Below are 26,099 nucleotides of genomic sequence, written 5' to 3'. Positions count from 1 at the left end.
CAGGATATAGACCTTTTATTTTTTTCTGCAGAAACCAGTCAACACATATCTTGTAGTTTGTACAATTGTATTAACAAAGCCCTCATTTGTCAGAATGGTCATGTGCTTACACTCTCTCAAAAGGCACATACCACTATGTCGTCAGATGCATTGACCTCTTTGTTGACCTAACCTAAAGAACCAACAAAGAACAATTTTATGTTCATTTTCTTTTTAATGTATACGTGCTTTGATTTGTTTTGCTTTTCTTTCTGACTTTTTAGGGTTACACGGTTCATGTTATACTGTTCTGTGTTTCTAGGCCATTCTCTTTCTTATACATAATCTGTTTTCCCAACTTTTTGTTTTATCAGATAGAATGTAAGCTGTAACAGGAGCTTTTGTCTTTCTCGCTCTTGTCAATATCTATTTAGTATGAATCACTTGCCTATGGGTGATATCATTCAAAATCCTTGTACTACCATGAAGCCCGCACACAAAGAACTACAAGCAACTAAGGAATGATGAAAATGAGAGAAATAGTCTTATCCAGGGAAGAGGACACCAATTGGTTATGTAATATCAAACAATCAGCCATGAAAACAGACTAAGCAGGGTACACTCATGTGTTAAGGAATATATTTGTGCATACATATACATATATGCATGTACCAATAATGAATGAAAAGAAACTATGAATTTTAAAGAGAGCAAGAAGGAATGTGGTGAGGGTTTAGATGTGAGAAGAGGAAGATGTAAATGCATTATAATCTTAAAAATAAAAGCCCCTTATGAGTAATAATAAGGAATATCCTCTTGCTTGTCCTCCTTGTGGAAATAAAGCACTCTGTGTTGTGAAGATCAGTAAACATTTAGTCCTGTTAAACACTGTCTCCAGTAACATTTAATTTACTAATGTTATTTCTCAAGAATTAATATTGTTACTGATGTTATCATCATTTCATTCAGAATTAATTGAATATAGCCATCCTTGACACAATATTAAGCTTTAGTAGCTATAAGAAAAAGCAGAAACATTCCTTGATTTAGAAACCAGGTAATAGAACCAAGAGAATGCCACACATATGGCCATCATCACAAAACCACAAAAGACTGAGAGCCCAAAATAGTCTTATAGAAATTCTTAACCCACCAGTCCCATAGAAATTTCTTAAATGAAAGTTACCTAGATGAACCTTGGGGCACAGAACATAGTAATAGTCATAACCTTCACCAAAGAATCAAAGAGTTTAAAGACAACAGAAACAAACAACTCAGTATGGATTTATATGTCACACTACCATGATCCCTGGTGATTAAAATGAATGCTAGCCCTTTTCATTTTTCTAAACATGTACTTTAAACTAAAAACAAGAAAAGATTGATTTGTATTTAAAGAATGTATGTTGGCTCAGTCTTCAACACACCATTTCCTGGAAGAATTATCACTAAATCCAACTTCCATATTCTCTTATGTGTGAGGGACAGAGCTTTATAGTTGTCAGTGGCTTGGGGTTACATATCAAAATTGAAGAATAACTAGCATTTTCATCATAAATGAAGTAAAATGGAAGGATTAATTTTAAAAGTAGGAATTTATATGAATTTGCCATAGATTTTGGCCCTGATATTATTAAGACATGAATTTGAATTTATGTGTTTAAATCTGATCAAAAGAAAAGTATTTTCCTATGATAATAATGAACCAGCAACATCAGGCTTTCTGTGTAACAAAAGTTTGTTCTACTAATGTTACAAATACATAAGTATTCAATAACAGACTTGAAACAGTGTAGAATAACAAATTAACAGTCTGTTTTTCTGGTGTGTAAGATAATGATTTACATTGACATGCAATGCCATTTGTTGATATATTTACTTTTGAATTCTGTTAATCTAAAAAAATACAGTTAATATAATGTTGCTGCTACATTTGAAAACATCATGGAGTGAAATGGAAAAATCTTGATATACTAACTATATTTGATTATGTCATATGAATAATATAAGATTTCTAGAGAGCATTACATTACTCATAAAGCTTTGAGTATATTGGGTGTAAGTATAGTATTTGATGTTAGAGACATGTGGTACTATATAATTTGTTTTATGAAGCCAAAAATATATTAAATTACTGATAATAGAGATCATTAGAATTTTTCAAGTGGGCTTTGTGGCTCAGGCCTGCAATCATAGTCACTTTGGAGGCTCTTGCAAGAATATTATAATTCAAAGTTTGTTTGGGCTATAGATCAAGTCCAAGGTCAGTCTGAGCAACATGAGACCTCATACCAAAATAAAAAGAATACAAAAATAGTGATGTTATGACTCAGTTATCAGACACCTGGTTAGTATGTTTTCTGCCCTTTCTGAATCCCTGTTACCATAAGGGAGAGTGTTTCTGGGTTCCATGGTTTATTAAAGGCATCTTACTTTCTCCTAGGAACTAGTAGTCTGCAGCAGACAGTGCCTTGGAATTATTGTTCTCTGATCCCTTGTATTCTTTTGTGATAGCCACTTTCTTTTGTTCATCACTAAATCATGCAAAAGACTATATGTTAAAATATCATTTCCCCACTGTGACCAGGTCTTAATGGTAATCATCTGAAGTGATTGCTTGTGTCTTGATATAATACCCCTGGGAATGCCTTCTTACTTCTGGTTATGCACAATAAACCTGACCGTGTCAAGTTAATTGCTGTATTATTTCCACTCAAAGTGATGAAGTTAACTGAAGGGCTCAGCTAATATATTTTACTAACACTTTCTATGAATTCCTTTACCTTGTCTCATGAAAGCACTGCAAAACAGAGTAACTAAAATAGCAAAGCTCTCAGACAGATAATTCACTTTTCCTGAAAACATGCTGAAATATTTTTGCTATGTTAATATATCTATCTATGCTACTTATTTATTCCGTTGTTAAAGCCAATTGTATGTCGCAGAGATCCAGAGGAATTTGTGTTTTTCACATTGCCAAAAATGTGCAGTAGTCAAAGACTTTTAATAAGACTTCCTTGCACTATTTATTCAAGCTAAGCATGTATATCTTAGAATTCAACCATTATATTTCTGAATAAATAGTTTTTAAAAAACCTTAGTGTATGTCCTCTGATTAACATGTATAAAAATGTTCATTATATTTATTGTAATGGCCTAACTTTGTAAGCAACACAAGTGGATAGAACTGGCTGAATATCAAGCAAATCAGTTTATATCCATAAGTGAGAATGCATCTATTAATAAAGAGCATTGGTAAATGGCATAATAGATGATATGAGTATATTTCATACATGAAATTAAGCAGAAGTTAGGAATAGAAGGTATTGCTCTTCTTCAATGGATAGATTGACTCTGTAATGATAGCAAACAAAATTGTGTAATAATATCTAGAATATTTCCTATTATCCCTGCTATTCTAATGTGTATTTACAGAAAATGATGCCAATTTACCTTGAGAATACTGTGGTGTACTGCTTTTCTCTTTTTTTTTCTAGTGTCCTGAATTTAAAAGGCCTCGAGACATTGCAGTTGACTGGGTTGCAGGAAATATTTATTGGACTGATCATTCAAGAATGCACTGGTTTAGCTACTATACTACTCACTGGACCAGCCTGAGGTACTCCATCAATGTCGGACAGCTCAATGGCCCCAACTGCACCAGACTCTTGACTAATATGGCTGGCGAGCCCTATGCTATTGCTGTAAATCCTAAAAGAGGGTAGGTTGATGCATGGTGTTTCTGTTTCTCCATAGAATATGGATATCCGTATTAATAGATTTTGTTCTGTATTTTTATTCAATGTGGGACAGATTTCTGAGATCTGAAAATATTCATCCTGTTCTCTCAGAACCATTTCCTTTCTCAGATGTTGACAAAATATTTTTATAAATGTTTTCTGTATTATGCAATGAGTACATGTGTGTGTATCTCTTTTCTTGTCTCATGTGTTTATTTGCATGGATTACAAAACAGTGAAGTGGACGTGATGGTCACGTGACTACTACTATTTATTAGACATCAATTGAATTTTCTAGACATTAAACATATCAAAGATAATGCTTAGAGATTAAGGAAAACAAAATATGAAGACATATATTCAAATTTAAATTTCTTTACATTTTGATGATTTAATCTGAACATATCCTCTCTATGGTACAAAAATGAAAAGCCACCATGCAATGTTGAAAACTAAAGGGAAATGTTAAATGAAAGTCTTAAATATCTAAAAGAAAACCCAATTAGTAGAAATGTAGAATATATTATCCACTAAATGAGAAAACCATTTCTTTTTTCAGAAATAGTTTCTTAGTACTACCTGCACTTGAAGGCATAACGGTATAGAGTTCAAGGCCAGAATCAGCTACATAAGGAGCTTGATGCTAGCCTGGGCTTTCCTATCTGGAAAAAAGAAAGGGGAAAGAAAAAGTACTCTTTTGAGAGGAGGAGGATCATTCTAATGACTTTAACTTTATTTTTTTTAATTTTTATTGAAAATAGAGTCTTCAGATAATTTTCTTCTCTCATATAATACATCCCAACCATAGCTTCTCCTCCCTCTACTTTCCCAGATCCCTGCACCTCCCCTGAAGATTTTCTACATGTATATAAAAATATTTTGATCATATTGACAACCCTACTCCCTGCTTTGAATCTTTTAAGAGCTCCCTCCCCACCATGTCCCCTTCCAATTTCATGTCTGTTTCCTTTTACATTCTTATTTTACTTTTATTACCCACTTATTTGTGCATCATCTATAATGCCTTGAATAATCTGTCACTATAAGATAATTTTAAGTTATAGAAATAGTTTTCTCTGGAGGTTTTTAAAGGGGTTTACAGAACTAAAATTTATACAACAAATAATAATCTATGATGTATATTATTAAATAATATATCTAAAATTTACATTTGGCTAAGATTTTATATGCAATATTGTTTTGCAGGACTTGCTGTCAGATTTGGACATTGTGTAGTTTTCAATTTTGGTCAGGAATCTGCTTTTTGGGGGGACTAGATCACTTTGATACCTGTGGTCTGAGTAGGCACAGGTAAAGGATGGACACATTTTTCACAGCACTATCTCCAAGCTAATCTCCTTGACCTACTCTCTTCAGGATGATGTACTGGACTGTAATTGGGGACCACTCCCATATAGAAGAAGCAGCCATGGATGGTACTCTGAGGAGGATTTTAGTACAAAAAAACTTACAGAGACCCACAGGTATGATATATTTGGTATATGAATCAAGATAATAAGCTTATTAGTATTAACAGTTCATTCTCATATTCTTCATGAAAAACATTTACAAGTAGATAAACGATGTGTAGTATGATGTTACAGAAATCATTAACATTTTGTATTCTAGTTTCCCAATTCTAAAGTCAGGTTATTATTATAATGCTACTACATTATAAGGTATTATTTAAAAACTGTCTAACTTGTAAGTCTATTAGTAGGTTCTTACATGAATAAGATTTTGCTTATCCCACCAATACATTGGGGTATTTTTGCAGATGCATGTTAATGTTACTGAGGTATGTGGTTAATATTTTTAGAGGATACCAAGAGAAATGAACTCAAAGATGGCAAACCTAACTACTTTCTCTAAAAAGCCAAGTTTCATGGTGCCTGTCCTTTGCATTCAGTTCTTTTTTTCTGTTATCTCATTATCCTTCACAGATCTCATCTAGGACTCCCAATATTCTCCTCTCTCAGCACCACTCAGGGCTCCATTCTTGACTCTGTCCCACATTTCCTACTGGTTCCAGTTTTATTTATCGGAATGCCCAAGGCTTGTCCCTGTGTCTTGCTAAATATTTTCTACTGCCTAATATTAAACTTTAACATTTCAGTAATAATATAATTGTCAACTGCCATAATCAAAAGATTCTATGCCACCTACCCTACTCAGTGCACCCCAGTCAAAAGAGCCAAATGGTGGCTCATTTGCATGATCTATTTAGTTTTTTATTTATGCTTGGTTATCTTTCATACTTAAAATAAATCTGGTCATTATATATTCTTTAGCTTTTCATTTGCCTCGTGAATTGTACTTGACTCTACTGTTTTTATTCTTTATGGTATTGAGAAAGTTGGGATATTAAGCCTATTGACATATGTCTTCCATTCAAGTACCACATGCTTCTGGAACTGAAGCAAGTTTCTACACTCATGAAACAAATGCCAACCATGTGAAACTTATGCCATAGTAGAAGTGAGAGTACATACTTACATAATTTTATACAGTTCTAATTACTGGCTACAAAAGAAGAGCCATGCAGGATGGATAGCTGTTTGGGATACTCTTTCATTATGAGTTCAGATAATTCAATTCTATAATTTGTTCTTAAGAAGTAACCTGAATAAAGAAAGGCAGCCCACTGTGTTAGAATTTTTTATTTTATTTTATTTACTGTGACTAACACCAGAATGAAACTTCTTCAAAGAACAAAGGTTATTTGGGCTCAGGGTTTTAAAACTTATTAATTATATCCATTGCTTGAGTCTGAGGGGAAGGATAATAATATGATGCTATCAGTGTTTTCCTGACAATGCTTACCACATGGCAGAGAAGAAACAAAGAGAAACACATGACCAAGGACCAGGTAAAACTGTCAAAGTCTTCATCCCAACTCCCCACATTTCCACAACCTCCTAGAACACCACCTGATTTGCTTTTCTGTTACTGGAATAAAATATTATGACCAAAAGCAAATTAGGGGAGGACAAGTTTTATTTGACTTGTACTCTCAGCTCATAGCTCATCACACAGGGAAGTCAGGGCCAGATATACCTAATATAGAAACCTGTGGTGATATTTTATTTGTGCTCTAATAAATAAAGCTTACATGGAGATCAGAGGAAAAAGCCAGCCATTATAAGTAAACACAAAAGTCATGCAATGTTAGCACAGGCCTTTAATCCTATCACTTGGGAGACAGAGATCTGTCTGGTTCTATGTGAGTTCAAGACCACACTGGGAACAGAGCCAGACATGGTGGCACATGCCTTATATTCCAACACTAGTTAACTATGGAGGTCTAGAGGTCTGTACAGACAGACAGGAAGTGACAGAGCTGGGCAGGAAGAGGAAGTGATGTAGACAGAGAGAGCAAATCAAATCAAAGCAAGGCATATAGGCCTGGGTAGACAGGAAGAATCTCGCCTTTGGAAGCTGCAGAGTTGGTGAGGTAAGGTTAGCATATAGCTGTTCTTATTCCCCATCTCTCTTAGGTTTTCACCCCTATATCTGGATCTGTGTTTTCTATTAATAAGACCATTTAGAAATTTATCTACAGAAACCCATGGAAGAATGCTATTTACTGCTTTGCTCTTTGGCTCATACACAGAGAGCTTTCTTCTATAGCCCAGAACCACCAGCTAAGGGATTGTACTACCCATACTGGGTTGGGTTCTCCTGCATCAGTTGGCAATCAAGACAGTCACAGGCATGCCTAACCCATGGACCAACACAATGAGGGCAATTCTTGAGTTTATGTTCCCTCTTTTCAGGTGACTCTAGTTTGTGTGAAGTTGATAATAAAAGCTAGCCAGGATACTACTATCTGTAGATCAAGCCTTCAAATGTGGGGCATTTCCTATTCAAAACATAGTATCACTCATGTGAATATGTGATACAAGAGCTTTCCATATAGTGAGGATGGTAAATTCTGTTAGGGGATGTGCTTACCACTTGTCAAGATGGAAAGACCTTTAGTTGCCTGGAATAATGTAAGCTATTCAAGAGGTTGTGAGATATGAGTTGGTAAGGTGATTGAAGTCCTTGAATGTTTGGTAAAGAGTGGATTCTGGTCCAGCTTGAAGGGAAACCAGTGGAGGGCACAGGAGTATCAACAGCAAGACCTTCCGCAACAGAATTCTCATTTAAAAATATATTTTATTAGCCTATATTAATTATACATAATGGATTTCGTTATGACATTTTCACACATGGTTGAAATGTAATTTGATCTTGTGCACCCCTCCATTATCCTCTTTTTTAGATAGCCCTCTTTCTCCTGTTTTTGTGTGTATGTGATTAACCCTGTGAATTTCTCTAGGTTTACTTACAGGAACCTGGGTATATTACCAGTGCCTATAGCGCTGGAAGAAAAATGTCTCCAAGTACTTTACAGTTCTTTAATCTAATTTTAAATTTTGATTAATTGTGTATTCACCAACAAGAAGCAAACATCTTAATAATATCTCTGTTAACATTTTGCACTATTTTTGTCTCTAGCTCATTTTTATTTCATTTGATAATTAATAAATATTCATAGAATTGCTTATTGGAGGGAGTATAAACAGGTATCTTTGCATTGGAGCAGTATTGGGATGGTGGTATTAGAAGAGTAACTTCCCAACCATTGTGTACCAATCAGTTTAGCAAATTGTTTAGAGAAGAAGATCAAGAGTGAGCCCCAAGCTTTTAAAGCTGCAATTTGAGATGAAATCTACCTGCCTAGTATATTATAGGTTATCTGAGCAGGCACCACAGTATCTCCTCAGTGGATCTTGTGATATGTCCATATGGAAAATCTTCCATGTTACCCAAATCAACATTAAATAATTAGTGAAAGATTGGCACTGATTGTTGAAATATTTACCCAGAAGAATAATAAAATGAATCAGAAATATTCCTAAGTAAGTATAGGTTTTTGCAAATTGTGAAAGTTGTTTCATGTTTTACAATATTGCAGTATTCAGAGGGAAAAAAACATTATCTTTAATAGAAAAAATATTGTAAAGGGTGCTACTTGGACTGTTTGAAGGATTAAGAGATATTTGAAACATGGGCAGGTAATATAGCACGATGTTATTTTTTATAATGCTATTTTTGAGAATGCAAAACACTGAGTTCTGAATTTCAAGGGATCATTTACTTTTAAGTATGTAACTCAGAATGAAGTTATTTCCTGTGACGTTGGTAACAGCATTAGCAAAGCAAGCAATGAAAGTAAAAGAGTTAAAACAATTCTGTATGTGTTAACCAACATAGAGCTCTGAGGCAGAGGCTCCACTATAGCACATGTAGCATGTTTTACTACGTCTGAATTCATAACCCTTCCAGAAGAAAACAGGGTATGTAAGATATCATGAAGTAAAAACAGACTCTTGCCGGGTGGTGGTGGCACACGCCTTTAATCCCAGCAGTTGGGAGGCAGAGGCAGGCAGATCTCTGTGAGTTCGAGGCCAGCCTGGTCTCCAAAGCAAGTTCCAGGAAAGGCGCAAAGCCACACAGAGAAACCCTGTCTCAAAAAACAAACAAACAAACAAAAAAAACAGACTCTTAAATACAGTCATGATTAGACATGACTTTGCAGCCAATAATAAATTATTCTGCCATTTTTTCTTAGTTGGTAATGTGAGTAACTTGAGGTGTTATTTATATTGCTTTGGAAGCACTTGTCCAATGCACCGAGTGTTCACAGACACTGAGAGATTAGTTTCTTTGTCAAAGAATACTGTGACATGAATGTGTGGATGGGAATATGTGCCTGTTAGACAAAGCAGACATAGTGTAGTTATGTTTGTTAAGTGTATATGAGGATTGATGAAGAGGCCATAAACATATCAAAGACAGGTTAAAGATGAAAAATACTAAAACTGCATATTTTCTTCATCATGTACACCATTGTACTTCCTTATTATTAAAAAGTACCACATGTTCACTGTCTGTCATATACTACAATCGTTGGAAGTATAGATTCCTGCACTCATGAAGTTTAACCTCTCAAATAGTGTACCATAAAAACAAGATTGTGTTTGCACGTGTACGCACACATCTCATGTAAATGACACTGATGGAATGCACTGACACAAAGATGTCACTTCAACTACAATAGAAAAAAAGAGTCTTGGAAAAAGTGGAATGTTAAAATTCTTTCCTTGAACATGACAAAGAGCAGACCCTGGGAAATTTCACAATAAAAATTAGCAGATGTTCTTAGAGGGTCCCAAGGTAAGAGGTGGAATTGAAGAAAAGCCAAGCAGCAGAGTAAACAAATTATGAACTAACACAGGATAAGGCTTAGATGAAGAGAAGAACTAGTTCTTTCATGCTTTAGAGGACCCTGCAGGTACCCACGATTTATTTATTATTTTTTTACTGCTGTATAGGGGGACAGAAGTTTTTGGAATTCTTTAATACCATAAAAAGAAAGATAAAAAATAGAACAGTGGGGGGATGTGAGGAAAGTTCAGGCCCTAGGTCCAGAGTCAGATATCATGATGGGACTACTGTTTCTTATTAAGTTGAAACAAGATATGGTTATTCAGAAACAGTAGATAAGAGGCTATCTATCCCTTTGATAGTGTGCATAATCTTTTCAGCTTAGAATTTTTGCTGTGATAACATCTATTCTACTCACAGAAACAGACTTCTAGATGGTTTGTTCAGTTCATCAACTAATACATATTGACCACTCAATATGTAGTAGGCATGATTCTTAAAATTTGAAATAAAAAATAGAAACCTGCCCTGTGCCTACAACCCTGCCTAGCATAGAGGGCTAAAGTGGCACAGAAAAAATAAGTGTATTGTAAACATCAATTATCAGACGTATAACAGCATGGAAAATAATGAGAGCACAACCAGAAGTATATAACAGTGGGGGAGATGGGAGTATAACAACATAGTTAGGACACTAAGTAGGCTTTTACAGGGGTGGTACCTGAGTACAGGATGTTTGATGTTGTCTCTCCACTACAGAAAAGGGTAAGTTATCTTAATGGAAATATTTCACAAAAGCTATAAGTTTTAGTGTTGGAACTCAGAACTCTAAATTTTGATGTGGGGAATCAATACAACAGAAGTTGCTAGCATTGTTAAGATGGAGGAGGGATTCAGAAATGAGGCTCAAGAAACAGACTATTTTAGAAAGTCAAGTTTGAAAGTGACTCAAAAGGAGTCTGAGCACAGGAACCTAAATTTCAGTGATATCATAGCTAAAGGAAAATAGTAGATGCTGTTGGGCACAGTACATGCCTGACAGAAGAAATACCTGGGGCAAGAAGGCTACAGACCTTCTACTTACATGGGCTTGATATAAAATTGAGCAAGCTGAGGAAGATTTGACTGTCAATTTCTCTTATTTGCAAATGAGTGCCATAATTTACTTCATGTATAATTCCCAGTAAATATATAAATTATACATTAAAACGGATTGAATTTCCAATCTGCTTTAGAGGTAATAAAGAAATTAGAACCTAAAAAGTCTTTTTGTTCTTCTGTTTAAAACTACACAAAATCATTATAAGGTTGTTTAACATTTAACTAACTGTATTATTATATGTCTTATTTGCTCTTCGACTTCTGTGAAGAGACACACTTTCAAAAGAGAGCATTTAATTGGGGGCTTGCTTACAGTTTCAGAACATTAGTCCATGGACATCATCATGGGAAGCATGGTTGCAGGAAGTCAGGCAAAACACTAAAGCAGTAGGTGAAAGTTTATGTCTGATCCACAGTGAAAGAGAGCAAGACTGGGCCTGTTTGAAACCTCCCCTTTTCCAACAGGGTAGCACATAGTATTTCTTCCTAAATATTATACCAACTGGGAACTAAATATTCAAATATGCTACCCTGTATGGACTGTACTCATTCAAACCCTCACACTAAACATAAAGCATGCTTTTTAAAAAGTAAATAAATTAATTTCTGTATATTGTGGCAAAGCCTTAAATAGATATCCCTTACAATATCCACAATAATTAATGAATACACATTAAAACTTTATCCTCAGTATCAATAATAATTTACGAATTTTTTTTAGTTTAAATTGTTTTACACAAAAGTTAAAATTCTGGAAGATGAAGAAATTCACAAATCATCTTTAAATATCTGTCACTTTTATTTCTCAGCCATCTGTTTAATAAGTGACCATTTTATTGAATAGGTTTACAGACATTTGTGAGGCACACTATGCCATTTATTATTTTAAAATGTTGCTATCATAACAAGCTGAGGGTGGAATAATGATGACCATGGACTGGGGACAATGGAAGAAGAGGAAGAGTTCTGGTGACAGGGACCAGGGATAATATTGTTGTGTGATGGAAGGAAAAAATATTCTGGCCATCTTAAACAGAACTGCATGGTGTGACTGGCAACAAAACACTGAAACAGTAGGAAGCAAATGGTGACTCAATATATAAAACTGGTTTTTATTCTTATTTCTTGTCTTTACCTTTGCAATGTCTGACCACCTCTGAGTGTATTCATTGCAGCAGTTTTTGAAACACAAAGATATCAAAGCAAATCTCAGAAATATTTAGGAAATAACAGATAACTTAATTTTTAAGAGTTATCTAGTGACTTATTTTTAAAAACATGTTTCAGTTTATTATTTTTTCTTTTATTGAAAATAGTTTTCTTCATAATATTTATATTATTGAAAATAGATTCTTCTCTCAAACAATGTATCCCAACTACAGCTTCCCCTTCTTCCACTCCTCCTAGCTCCCCTACACCTCCACTCTTCCCCAGATCCACTCTTCCTCCATTTCATCTTCAGAAAGAAGTAGGCCTCCAAGAGACAACAGTCAAACACTACTAAACAAATTACTACAAGACAGGGCAAAGCCCTCATATCCAGGCTGAACAAGGTAACCCAATAGGAAGAAAAGAGTCTCAAGAGCAGACAAAAGAGTCAGAGATACACTCATTCACACTGTTAGTAGTCTCACAAAAACAACAAACATACAGTCATAACACATATGCAGATGACCTGGTACAGGCCACTTGCTTGCTGTTTTACTCTCTATGAGACCAGGTGAGCCCTGCTTAGTTTATTCAGTGGACCATGTTCTCCTCGTGTCTTCCATCCATTATGACTCATACAGTCTCTCCTCCTCTTCCATGGGTTCCCTGATCTCCCAGGAGAAAGACCTGTAGTTGAAAGTCTTTCTATATCCTGCCCAGCCCACAGCTGGTCAGACCCAAATAATCACTCAGAAGCTTATATTAACTAAAACTGCTCAGTCATTAGCTCAAGCCTATCACTGACTAGCTCTTACATTTAAATTAACCCATAATTCCTATCAATGTTTAGCCACGTGGCTTGGTGCTTTTCTCCGTTCTGCCTTCACATCTTGCTTCCTAAGTGTCTGGCTGGTGACTCCTGGCTTGCCCTTCCTCTCCCAAGAATTCTCCTTGTCTGCTTATCCCACCTATATTTCCTGCCTGGCTACTGGCCAATCAGCACTTTATTAAACCAGTGTACAAAAGAATTATCCTACAGCATTTCACCTTTTCTGTTTAATTAAAAAGGAAAGTTTTAACTTTAACATAGTAAAATTATATATAACAGAACAGTTATCAAGCAAGAATTACAGTTACAGTATCTAATCTATTTGTATTTGGAAAATTAAAGAAAATATTCTATCTATCCTATATTGTGAATCTAAAGTTTTATATCTAACTTATCTTTTATCATAACCAAGAAAAATTATAACTATTTAATATTCAACTACATCAAAGACCTCAGAAGGATATAATATTACCTAAGTAAACAGGAAGAGCATTGTAAGCAACTTCCAAAAATCTAGAATGACAAAAACAGCTGCCTAACTGGACAGTCATCCAAAGTTCCTCTTCAACTTTGGGGCATTTTTTTTCTAGATGATTTGTCCTTTATTTTCAGATGTCTCATTTGTCCAGTGTCCTTCAGATTCCTTAGCCTTCGTTCTCCTGAAAGACAAAAACAAAACCCCTTCCTAACTTTGGGGAGGTTCGCTTTGGGCAAGTTATATCTGATTAAATGAAAAGCATTTGTTAGTGGGATAAATTAGTTTAAATTGCCTGGTCATGCTGGTTGATGAACTATCACCTCTTCCAATTAAAAGATCTCTCTTGAAAGCTTTAGCTACAAGGACCCAATGAAGAACTCTAATTTAGAATCTCTTTGCATAATGTCTGGCTGTGGCTATGGTTTCCTGCATGTGTTCCCATCTCCTGTCATAAGAAGCCTCTGTGATGATGACTGGACAGAGCACCAATCAATAAGCTATGCCTGGCTACAAAAGAGGGCCAGTTAAGACTGGCTATCCCCATTACTAGGAGTCCTCTCTAGTGGTACCCTCAGATTCCACTGAAGTTTCCACCGTACTAGCTTTCCACATAGTCCCCTAAATGCCTTCTGATTCCAACTCTTTCTCCCCACACCCTTTAACTCCATCCCTCCCACCTGATTCCTCCTGCTTCCTTTCCTTACTGCCATTAGTGTACCTGCAGACTCTTATTTTCCATCCTAGGGAGATCCATGCTTCTCCCCTATATCCCTCCTCTTTACTAACCTCTCTGGATTCCTGGAGTGTAGCTTGGTTATCATTTACCTAATAGCTAATACTCACTTATTAGTGTATACACACCATACTTATCTTTCTGTATCTAGGTTACCTCACTCTAGATGTTTTTTTCTAGTCAAATCCATTTGACTACAAATTTCATGATGTATTTTTTTAACAGCTAAGTAATACTACTTTATTTAAATGTACCAGAATTTCTTTATCTTTTCTTCTGTTGAGGGACATCTAGATTGTTTCCAGTTTCCACTATTATAATGAAGCTGCTATGACCATAGTTGACCACATGTCCTTGTAATTGGATGGAACATCCTTTGGGTATATTCCCAAGAGTGGTATAGCTGGTTCTTGAGATAGATTGATTCACAACTTTCTGAGGAAACACGATATTAATTTTGATAGTGGCTGTACAAATTTGCACACCCACAAGCAATGGAGGAATGTTCCAATTGCTCCAAATCCTCACCAGCATGAACTTTTACTTGTGTTATTGATCTTGGACATTCTGACAGATATTTCCAAGTAGTTTTGATTTTCATTTCCCTAATAGCTAAGAATGTTAAACATTTCTTTAATTGTTTCTCAGCCATTTCAGATTCCTTTATTGTGAAATCTTTGTTTAGATCTTTACCTCATTTGTTAATTGTTTTATTTGACTTTTTAATACCTGTATTCTTGAGTTATTTATATATTTTGAATATTCAAATTCTAATGGATATGAAGTTGATAAAAAATCTTTTCCCATTCTGTAGGCTACCTCTTTTTATAACTGAGAGTGTCCTTTGACTTACAGAAGCTGCTCAGTTTCATGAGGTCCAAGTAATTAATTGTTGATCTGAGTGATTGTGCTATTAGTATTCCTGTACCAATGCATTCAAGACTGTTCCTCACTTTCTCTTCTATCAGATTCAGTGTGTCTGGTTTTATATTCAAGTCTTTGATCCACCTGGATTTAAATTGTGTAGGTGATAAATCCATTTTCACACTTGTACATGCAGATATCCAGCACAATTTTTTAAAGATGTCTTTTTTTTACAGTTTATATTTCTGGCTTCTCTATCAAAAATCATGTGTCCATAGGTGTGGGAATTTATATCTTGGTCTTTGGTTAGATTCCTTTGATCAACATGTCTGTTTTTATGTCAATACAATGCAGTTTTTATTAACATATCTCAATAGTACTACTTGAATTCAGGGATGATGGTACCTCCAGTAGTTTTTTGTTGTTGTTGTTCAGAATTATTTTAGCTATTCTGGGTTTTTTCTTTTTCCACATGAAGTTTAGAATTGTCCTTTCAAGATCTGAAAAGAATTGTGTTGGAATGTTGATGGGAAATCAGAAATAAAAAAGGGACATAAGAACAGATACCAAGGAAATACAGAGAATCATAAAGACATATTTTAGAAACCTGTACTCCACTAACCTAGAAAATCTTTGAATACCACTTAGCAAAGTTAAATAAAGATCAGCTAAACAATTTAAATAAACCTATAACCCCTAACGAAGTAGAAGTAGTCACTAAAATCTCCCAACAGAAAATTACCCAGAGACATGGATTTAGTGCAGAATTCTATCAGCTATTCAAAAAAAGAGTTATTTCTAATCCTCCTCTATTTATTCCATAAAATATAAAGAGAACAAAATTGCCCAATTCATTTTATGAGGTCACAGTTATCCTGATACTCAAATCATAGAAAGACTCAACAAAGAAAAATAATTATAGACCAAGTTTCTTTATAAACAAAGATGCAAAAATACTCAATAAAATACTTGTATACCAAATCCAGGAACACATCAAAAATATCCATGATGATCAAGTAGGCTTCATCTCAGAAATGCAGGGATGGTTCAAAATATGCAAACCTTTCAATTTAGCCACCATATAAACAAGAGTCATGCACACTGGGGAGGAAAACCTGAATCTGATATTCTGTTGCAGAGCTGTGAGCGACTGTGAGAATTGGGTCTGGGGTAACAGAGAGTGGAGAAGGTCCAAGGGAAGCATACCTGTTCTTCAGTCAGGCATTGCCTGTGCTTGAGCCTAATTTAACTTTCACAATAAGCACTCAAATAGAAACTGATAATGAAATACCTGCTCTTTGTGTACTTTACATGTGGGAGGATATGTACTTATACAAATATATTCATTGAGATACTTTGCATCTGAGTACATTCACTGTTCATGTTTTCCTACTATTTCAGACTTCTTTGTAACAACTTTCTTTCCATTTTTCTTGGTGTATATAAATATTTGCTCTAACTTCAAAATTTGATATCATAGTAAAATGAGTAAATATCATAAAGTCTCTTTATCTATGTGTACTTTGCTTTTTAAGTTGTAGTGTCATAGAAATGTAGCATTTCTATTATCCACTAAGATCTAATTATGTGAATAACATACAGTAAATTTAGTTATGGAAAATACTTTGAACAGTTCAGATTGTATCAAGTAGATGAACAGTTAGGATAGATATAAACTTGTCTCTGTGCATTTATATGACCCCTGTATTTAATCTGGTTAAATGTCTATCATCTATTCAAATAGGATACAACAAGAACTTTCATTGCAAAATTGCCTCCTTCATGAAATCATGTCAGTTTTCTGAAATTTATAGCACTTACTTCCATGACTCTTGGAATTCCTTTAGCTATGGTTTTAATGATGCAATGTACTATTAACTCTTAAATATTCTATATATTAACATATATATTCTATATGTGTTAATATTCTATATTCTCTTTATTGTAAATGACTCAAAAACCTCATTTATATTCTTTAAAACCCTGGTAGTATATTAAAGAGATTAAATTAGCCTGCACTTAAGAGAAATTAGGTGTTCAATGCACAAATGGACATCTACAACTTTAAGGTTTTAATCAATTGAAAAGCATCTAAGTCCCCATAAACACAAATGGCATCTTACTTATTTTTAATCTAGTACTATAATCAGCATAAGAGGCATGACCAGTTTTCATATTTAGGCCAGTGTGTGGAGAATGACAGGCATTCACCTCCACAGCAGAGATATGACTTGCTTCCTTCCTTTTTTGCCACATGCCTATTCAGCATAAGTATGTCATGATTACATGAGAGTGGAAAAGTGCCCATTGATCTGTTTTGAGTAATGAGTGACACATCAGACTAGGGACACCTTTGAATTCTCCTTTTGGTAGTGGATTATGTAAGACTGTGAGAGATTGATTTGAGTACCATATCCTTTGATGAAGAGATGCTGTGTTGCCTCTATCTTCCTCAAATTGGGGCAGTTGTAGAAGGAATAGAAAATGATGCAATGGCTCTTGGACCTCTTGTAATTGCCTGCTTCATTTAGCAAAGACTTTGTATTCAGTAATAAAAATTCTCTGTTTATATAAATTGAATACATTTTTAGAACTCTTTTGCTTCTCATTGACGTGTTCTTTTTTACTAATATGGTCATAAACATATATGCATGAAACTTAACTCTAAATGTGTAGGACAAGTATCACTAATGTAGTTTGAATCTAAATAATGAAATATTTATCAAAATATATGAATCAAGAATACAGAAGTACATATTTGCTGGTACTTAAGATTGTCTTTCGACGGGATCGCCCAATGACGGAGAAAAGGATGAGATCTACATGAACCGCCTGGACATGAGTGGGGGTAATGAAGGACAAGGGTCGAGGGAAAGAGAGCTTGGGGGAGCGGGAGATGCCAGCTGGATCAAGAACAGAGACGGAGAACAAGGAATAGGAGACCATGGTAAATGAAGACCACATGAGAATAGGAAGAAGCAAAGTGCTAAAGAGGCCCACAGAAATCCACAAAGATAACCCACAACAGACTGCTGGCAGTGGTCAAGAGACAGCCCAAACTGACCTACTCTGGTGATAGGATGACCAAACACCCTAATTGTCGTGCTAGAAACCCCATCCAATGACTGAGGGAACTGGATGCAGAGATCCACGGCCAGGCCCGGGTGGAGCTCCAGGAGTCCAATTGGTGAGGAAGAGGAGGGTTTATATGAGCAAGAATTGTTAAGACCAAGGTTGAATAAAGCACAGGGACAAATAGCCAAACAAATGGAAACACATGAACTATGAACCAATGGCTGAGGGGCCCCCAACTGGATCAGGCCAACTGAATAGGTGAGACAGTTGATTGGCTTGATCTGTTTGGGAGGCATCCAGGCAGTGGGACTGGGTCCTGTGCTCAGTGCATGAGTTGGCTGTTTGAAACCTGGGGCTTATGCAGGGACGCTTGGCTCAGCCTGGGAGGAGGGGACTGGACCTGCCTGGACTGAGTCTACCAGTTGATCTCAATCCTCGGGGGAGTGTTTGCCCTGGAGGAAGTGGGAATGGGGGGTGTGATGGGGGAAAGTGGAGGGGGGCAGGAGGGGGGAGAACAAGGGAACCCAAGGTTGATATGTAGAATTAAATTATATTGTAAAATAAAATAAAAAAAGATGTAAAGCTAGCTAGCAATAATCCTGAGTCATAAATCAATGATTTTGCAAAAAAAATAAAAAACACCTTTATTCTTCAATGTTTAACTTTAACTTTTCCAGTTAAACATTGTTACAATTCACACAGTAGGACAGCTATGTCATTGATATCTTGATTTAATTTCTCTGAACAGATATCCAGAGTGTCATATTATTTCAATTTATGTTTCTTTTTTGGAACCCTGATACTGTTTTCCATAATGAACTTACATTCTCATCAGATATATTCAGAGCTCTTATTTCTCAACATCTTCACTTAACATTTGTTAATTTCTATTTTTATGACTGTGGCCATTATTGTTAAGATAGATAATTGTGGTTTTGATTTGCATTTCCTTTATTGCTAATAATTTTTAGTGTTCTTCATGTATCTTATGGTCATTTGTATATGTTCTTTTGAAAAATGGCTACTTATGTCATTTGCTCACTTTTAAATTAAATTGTTTATGCTGTAAAAAAATAATAAAGTTTAAAATATGTTTCACTGATTAAAAAAAAAAAAGATTGTCTTTCACTGAACCTAGAACTTGTGTTTCAATTAGACTGGCAGAGATAAATCAGATAAATGGATAGATACACATTCATGGCTATTCCCACTGCTCGTCTAGTAGGTATATCTGTACCTTTTGAAATATATGCCATAATTAAATGTACTATATGTCAATCATGTGCTTAACCCTGAATGGTTAGGAAAAATGTAACATTTCTATAATGCCACAACATAAAGAAAAATTATAAAAATGGACACAAAGAGACATTATAATAGTTCTTCATTTTAATTTGATGTTTAAATTTGGGCTTAGAATAGGTATTTATGTACACCAAGAAATGGAGATAAAATTGTCACAAAGATATCTAAGATACTGGGGATACACAGGAAAGAAAAAATATCTATGCAAAAGTATCTCAGTGGATATATTTGTATAAACAAACATCTCCTACATGTAAAGTGTACATAAAGAGTGGAATACAAAGCAGTGGTTTATGGTGTTTTATTGTCATTTGCTATCAGTGTGTTACTTATGAAAGTGAAATTATCAATTAATTAAGGCTCTTTGAAAATTTCAGAGTTACAAAACATTTTAAAATCCCTAAAATGTAGTGGCGGCCTAGCCATTGTGGACAATGCCATGCTCAAACAACAGCTCTGGCAGTCTGCTGCTCTGCGTTACAGCCTATTGTACTTTAACATTTATGACATTTTCAAACTGCAATAATGTCATACCTGATTCACCTGAATAGGGACAACACCCAGAGACATGCTCAGGAAGAAAAGGAAAGTGTGAGGAGCTATACCCATAGATGGAAACCTCCAGAAAATGAAGAAATACTGAGGGTGAAAGAGCTAGTCTTCCTCTGGGTTAAACCCACAATTGATTTTCCAATAAAGAAGTTGTCAGCCATGAAGTCATGCCATAGAAGCAACACTAAATGCGAAACTCAGCATGTTGTATTTATATATTTATGTACCAATATGTTACATGTATATGCATATATATATATATATCACATATTATATACAAATCAACAAGGATAAAGAAGCCATGAATATGAGAGGAAGCAAGGATGAAGGGGGAAATGAGAGTGTTTGGAGGGATGAAAGAGCAGGGGGAAATGATGTAATTGTGTTTTAAATCAAGAAAATAAAAGGTTAAAGATACAGCATTTTATTTTAAGTTTTCTATATTTCTACTAATTTCACACCATATAGATGCGTCATTTACCGTTTAGATTAAAAAAAATTTTCTTACTAAACTTTTTCTTTTATTGTTGTTGTTATTGGCAGTTTATTAAAAGCAAAGAGGAGATATTTTAAAGGTAGACATGAACTTGTTATTTCATATAAACTTGACTTTTTGCTACTATAAGAAAAGTTAGTTGATTCCTTTATTAGTTTTTTAATTTAAAGGACTTTTTTAAACTAAAGGTCTTAAGGAAAAGCACAGTTATTGATTTATGGATTTCTTTTTTTGTAATATAAGTTCCACTTATCTAAAACCTTTGTTCTTTGTTCTATAATTTCTATTTTTCTATTATTCCATCCAATAGTTTACTACTTGACAAGAGTTGATATGGTCAAGTGTACTCATAATAAATCTGTAATAAACATAATAAACCATGTGTTTACTCTTTTCCACAATTAACAATGTACTCTAGAAATAGAAAACTATTTTAGTTTGGGAGAAGTTTTATTTTATTTACCTCTTCATTCTAAAATGCAAAGAGGAGCAAGCCTTTCTTGCTTGACCTTGGTATCAATAGCAGGAAACTGGATCTTAGAGTTCATTTTACTTAGAATTATACAAAAGCAAAGACAGCTCAAAGAGCAAGCAACACAGCACAGCCTCCACTTTAACTTATGTTACACCATTCCTCAGAGGCTAGCTTGGCAGAGTTCATCTCCTTATTCTGCTAAAGGATCAATACATTTCTATACTTAGATTTTATTTCAACTAGAAGTACACAATGAATTGAAAAATTATTCACAAATTACTTTTAACCCAACAGTGTTTTTCTTTTCTACTCTAACCCAAATTCAAAACTGGTTTTTATTCAGTGGACCTTCACATGTACCAACACTCCATGACATTAATCTGCTAAATGCATTTTAATTGCAATGTTCTTTCAAGGTGCATAATGCACTCTGTGTAAAGACTCTACCACACAAATTAAACATCGGCAATGTTGAAGATTTATTCCAGAATTTATGTGCCATAGATGATATTGCTTTTCCACCCTTGAGTAACTTTACATTTTAACATAGAGTATATACTTTTTTTGGTGAGAAGATATTGTCATAACCTCAATCATATTTATAAAATAAACAACAGAGAAGTATAACACAGCCTTTTAATGACTTATTGTTTTAGTCCTTTGTTGGTTATTGGCATAGAATGACTACGAAAATAAAGATGAATAGTCTTAGAAGAAACCTATAGGATTAAAAATACCAAGTGATACTACAACCTTAAATTGGGACTTTAATGCTCATTTTCTCCTATTCTGATTATCAGTCTTCAGTTGAAGCATACATATATGTGTCTCTCCACACTCAGACCAGTTCTTTTTTTAAAAATGCATTTGCATTGGTAGTTTGCCTTCATGTATGTCCAAATGAAAGCGTCAGATTTTGGAGTTAGAGACAGTTGTTAGCTGCCATGTAATTATTGGGAACCCAATTCCTCTGGAAGAGCAGTCAGTGCCCTTAACCCAGAGCCATCCCTCCAGTCCCTCAGACCAGTTCTTAATGGCTTCCTTTTATCTAACATTTCTAAATATTTGGATTCTGAGCTCTAGAGCTTTATAAAGAAATTTGAAATAAAGATGGTTATACCAAGTTTAAATTATTGTTGTACGAAGAACTTCCATGACTCAAGATAAAAACTAAAATATTATGTAAAACTAGCTATAATTAAGAACTCAGTAAGTATGAAAAGAATGATTAAGGTGACCTTACCTGTTAGGGTAAGATTGTTCTAATCACTTATTAAATGAATGCTATCTCATCTGAATATGCGTTCAGAGATAAAGAACTTCATTTTTACCTACTTTCTCCAGTACTGTGATATGCAATTGATGATTTTTATGATTCTTAAAGAAAAACACCAATCATGATTAAGCATGAACTGTAAAGCTGAACTGTAAGTAACCTCAGTTTCTTTGTATGATTTGTCCCTGCACGTTGGTTTCTCAGGTCTGACTGTTGATCACTTCGGTGAGCGCATCTACTGGGCTGACTTTGAGCTCTCCATCATTGGCAGTGTCCTGTATGATGGTTCCAGTCCAGTGGTCTCTGTCAGCAGCAAGCAAGGTTTGCAGAGTTCTTTTGTCATTGAGAATATTAATTCATGACGCAAACAAAGATGTATAGACATTCTGCAACCCAGATTTCCTCGAATTCTTTCAAATTGCAATGTTTATATTAGTTAAAATGTTCAGGCCCACTGGTATATTGAAGAGGCCAGGGCAGAGAACTGTTCAAGTTGGACAAACGTGGGAACTTGCTGTCCATGCTCAGAAACTGTTTCATTCTGTCAGTCATTTATGGTTAGTACCAGTCAACATCATTTTTTTATTAGACATTGTGATGATGGGCAGCAGGAAACATGTTACTATGAGTCCTTCATCATGAGCATACTTATTAGGTCCAGTGAAAAGTTGAGTGGCAACCAGTACCCCTCCCACCAGCAGTGCAGGATCTTCTGTGCTCATAGCTGTGTCCATTTTCCCCTCTGCTTTTCTACCCACCTCAAACCTTGTCTTCTCATATTCTGTTCCCTCCGATTGCCCTACACATTCTTTTCCTGGCTGTCAAGTATTTTTGTTCTATCTTTTGTTCTTTTCTTTTCTCTTCCTTTCTCTTTCCATAATTTACCACAAGCACAATGTAAACTTGAAAGGTTGAGATTTTTGTTACTATATTCTCTAAATATAACTTTCTTTCACATGGTTTTTATGATAAAAATGAGGATGAAAAATTAATTGAATGAAAATTCTGTGGCATCTTTGATTAAACAGTGTTTTATTGCCGTTGGCATGGCTTCTTTTGTTTGTTTTTTTTTCAGTTTCCATTCTTACATATTTACCAAATATTCCCATAGTTTTATTTTAATCTGGGATAGTGTTGCAAAGAAAGGTAGAACTTGGAAAAATACTTTTGAGGTTTTAAATTTTTTTACTTAATGTATATGGATGTTTTGCCTGTATGTATGTGTGTGTACCATGTCCCTGTCTCATATCAATGGATGTCATATAATGGGAGTCAGATCTCTTGAAAGTAGAATTACAGATGTTTGTGAGACACCAGTTGTGCTGGGAATTGAACCCAGGTTCTCTGCAGGAGCAACAAGTGCTCTTAACTGCTGAATCATCTTTCCAACCCCTCTTCATCCCTTTTCTAAAACAAAAGACAGTAATGTCTTTTTTTTAACATTAAATTTTTTTAATTAATTTTTTTTCCTTTTACATACTAACCCCTGTCCCACCTATCCCCATCCCATGCCCATCCTTCTCCTTCTCCCCCTCCCCCCACCTATGCCCATCCCATGCCCATTCCCTCCTCATAGAGGGTAAGGCCTCCATCAGGTAGGTCAACACAGGCTGGCATACCAAGTTGGGGCTGGACCTAGTCCCTAATTCTTGCATCAAGGCTGAGTAAGGCATTGCATCACAGGGAATGGGTTCTAAAAAGCCAGTTCCTTTACACAGGATAAGTCCTGGTCCCATGGCCAGGGGACCCACAAACACATAAAGCCACGCAACTTTCACCCCATATTCAGAGGGCCTAGTTCTGTCTCATGCAGGCTCCCCAGCTGTCAGTCCAGAGTCCATGAGCTTCCACTAGCTTTGGTCAGCTATCTCTGTGGTTTTTCCCATCATGATTCTGACCCACCTTGCTCTTATAATCCTTCCTCCCTGTCTTCAACTGAACTCCAGGATCTTGGCCAAGTTCTTGGCTGTGGGTCTCTGCATCTGTTTCCATCAATCACTGGATGTAGGTTCTATGAAGACAATTAGGGTAGGCACCAATCTGAGTGGAGGGGAAAGCTAGTTCAAGCACCCTCTCCACCATTGCTATGAGTCTTAACTAAGGACAATCTTGTGAGTTCCTGGGATTTTTCCTATCTGTGGATTTCTTCCTATCCTCTTAATGGTCCACTAATGTCTTTTTGTTGTTGTTGTTTGATAATGCCTTATTCTGTATCTTGTGTTGGCCTTAAACTCTTACTTCTCTATGGTTCAACCTCATGAGTACTGACATTTACAGATGTATGCCATGGTAACAATTTTTATTATTTCAAATCATCTTGTAATTACACAATAAACAATTAATTCAGGTGACAGAATTCAACTAATAATTTAATCCATGAGAATTTTCTAAATAGCAAACTTTATGCTACAGATGAGACTTGATTTTCTTCTTGTCAACGTCAAAGCAGAGACAATTGTTCGGCATATAATAACCCCAGACAATTTTAGAAGGAGCTACAAATGGGTGATTTAGATGTTTGTTCAATAGGTTCTGGATGACATGTTTATCACCTTAAAGCAAATATTAAAAAATATTTTTAATTTTGAAGTTGACAAAAAAGCCTAGTAAATTGGATTTTGGATAAATTTAGCTATTTTAAAGTTTGAGTTTACATACAGTGTGTGTTAATAAATATTAATTATAAAACATAACTGCTTCATCAAGTCATGATTATTTAAGGCACTTATTTGTGTAAGGCACTTGATGGTACTCACCCTGGCATTAGCTCCTCTCTTTTGAACATTCCAGGTTTGCTACATCCTCACAAAATTGATGTCTTTGAAGATTATATATATGGAGCAGGACCTAGAAATGGTGTATTTAGAGTACAAAAATTTGGTCATGGCTCAGTAGAGGTCCTAGCTTTAGATGTTGACAAAACAAAGAGTGTTTTGATATCACATCGCTATAAACAACTAAATCGTAAGTAAAATATATCAAACTTTTCCTTATGTATCTTAAAATAATATATTTGTAATTACTGTAACTATGTTTATATTTCCAATATACTAAGCTTACCTTGGTGTCTCCAGACTTTTCAAATCAGCAAGTAGATGGAAGCATCCACTTTTGCCATAAGAGATATAAACACTCTGCTGTATTTTCTTGGAATTAAAATTGTCCATTTAAAAAACTATTTTAAACACCTTGTAAATATATAGGTCTATCAGGGAGTTATGAAAATTCATGAATTGTCTTTTCTTACTGCTGTTGTACACAACCATTGATTACAATATCATTACCACTGCAATCTCAAGAATGTTCACAAAGATCTCTTCTCTATAGTTGTATCTTCTCTGATATGTTGTTTACAATTTATTATAAAAACAAATTTCTAATCTAGAAAGGATTAATTAAATAAATTATTGAAGTTGTGATATTGAAGCTATGCTGCAAAATTATTCAAGGACAAATTAAAAACTATGGTTGAAATTCAAACATAAGTGTACATAGTTGTATTTATTAAATTGTTCCTATTTATTAATAGTCTTTTTAAAGACATGGTTTCTCTTTGTAGCCCTGGCCTGGCTATCCTGGAACTCACCTTGATAGACCAGGCTGTCCTTGAACTCAGAGATTGGCCTGCCTCTGTCTCCTGAGTACTGAGATTAAAGATGTGCACCACAATGCCTGGATTTATAATCAATTTTAAAGCATGTCAAAATACATTTCATCTTGAGTTTTACAAATTATGTGAAAAGACAACTATGTTTATAGAAATGGTCGGGAATACATTCTAGCATGACATAAATTCCTGAAGTGCCTCCTCTGTGCTGCTGCATTTACTAA

At 35.1% G+C, this 26,099-nt stretch overlaps 1 protein-coding gene across 4 annotated transcripts in view; it reads left to right on the top strand.

Annotated features, from left to right (window-relative positions):
• The window catches only part of Lrp1b (LDL receptor related protein 1B), a 1,950,932-nt gene that overhangs the window by 1,843,514 nt on the left and 81,319 nt on the right, over window positions 1–26,099 (top strand). For all 4 annotated transcript variants that reach the window (XM_052726598.1, XM_052726596.1, XM_052726595.1 and 1 more), the window contains 4 exons: window positions 3,477–3,700; window positions 5,097–5,203; window positions 22,473–22,589; window positions 25,059–25,232. In XM_052726598.1, the coding sequence (XP_052582558.1) occupies window positions 3,477–3,700; window positions 5,097–5,203; window positions 22,473–22,589; window positions 25,059–25,232 (622 nt within the window). The remainder of the gene's footprint in view (window positions 1–3,476; window positions 3,701–5,096; window positions 5,204–22,472; window positions 22,590–25,058; window positions 25,233–26,099) is intronic.

The sequence above is a fragment of the Peromyscus californicus genome, unplaced genomic scaffold (assembly GCF_007827085.1).
Source record: "Peromyscus californicus insignis strain IS unplaced genomic scaffold, ASM782708v3 Scaffold_7__1_contigs__length_154581171, whole genome shotgun sequence".
NCBI lineage: Eukaryota > Metazoa > Chordata > Mammalia > Rodentia > Cricetidae > Peromyscus > Peromyscus californicus.
This window is presented reverse-complemented; position numbering and strand designations above follow the sequence as displayed.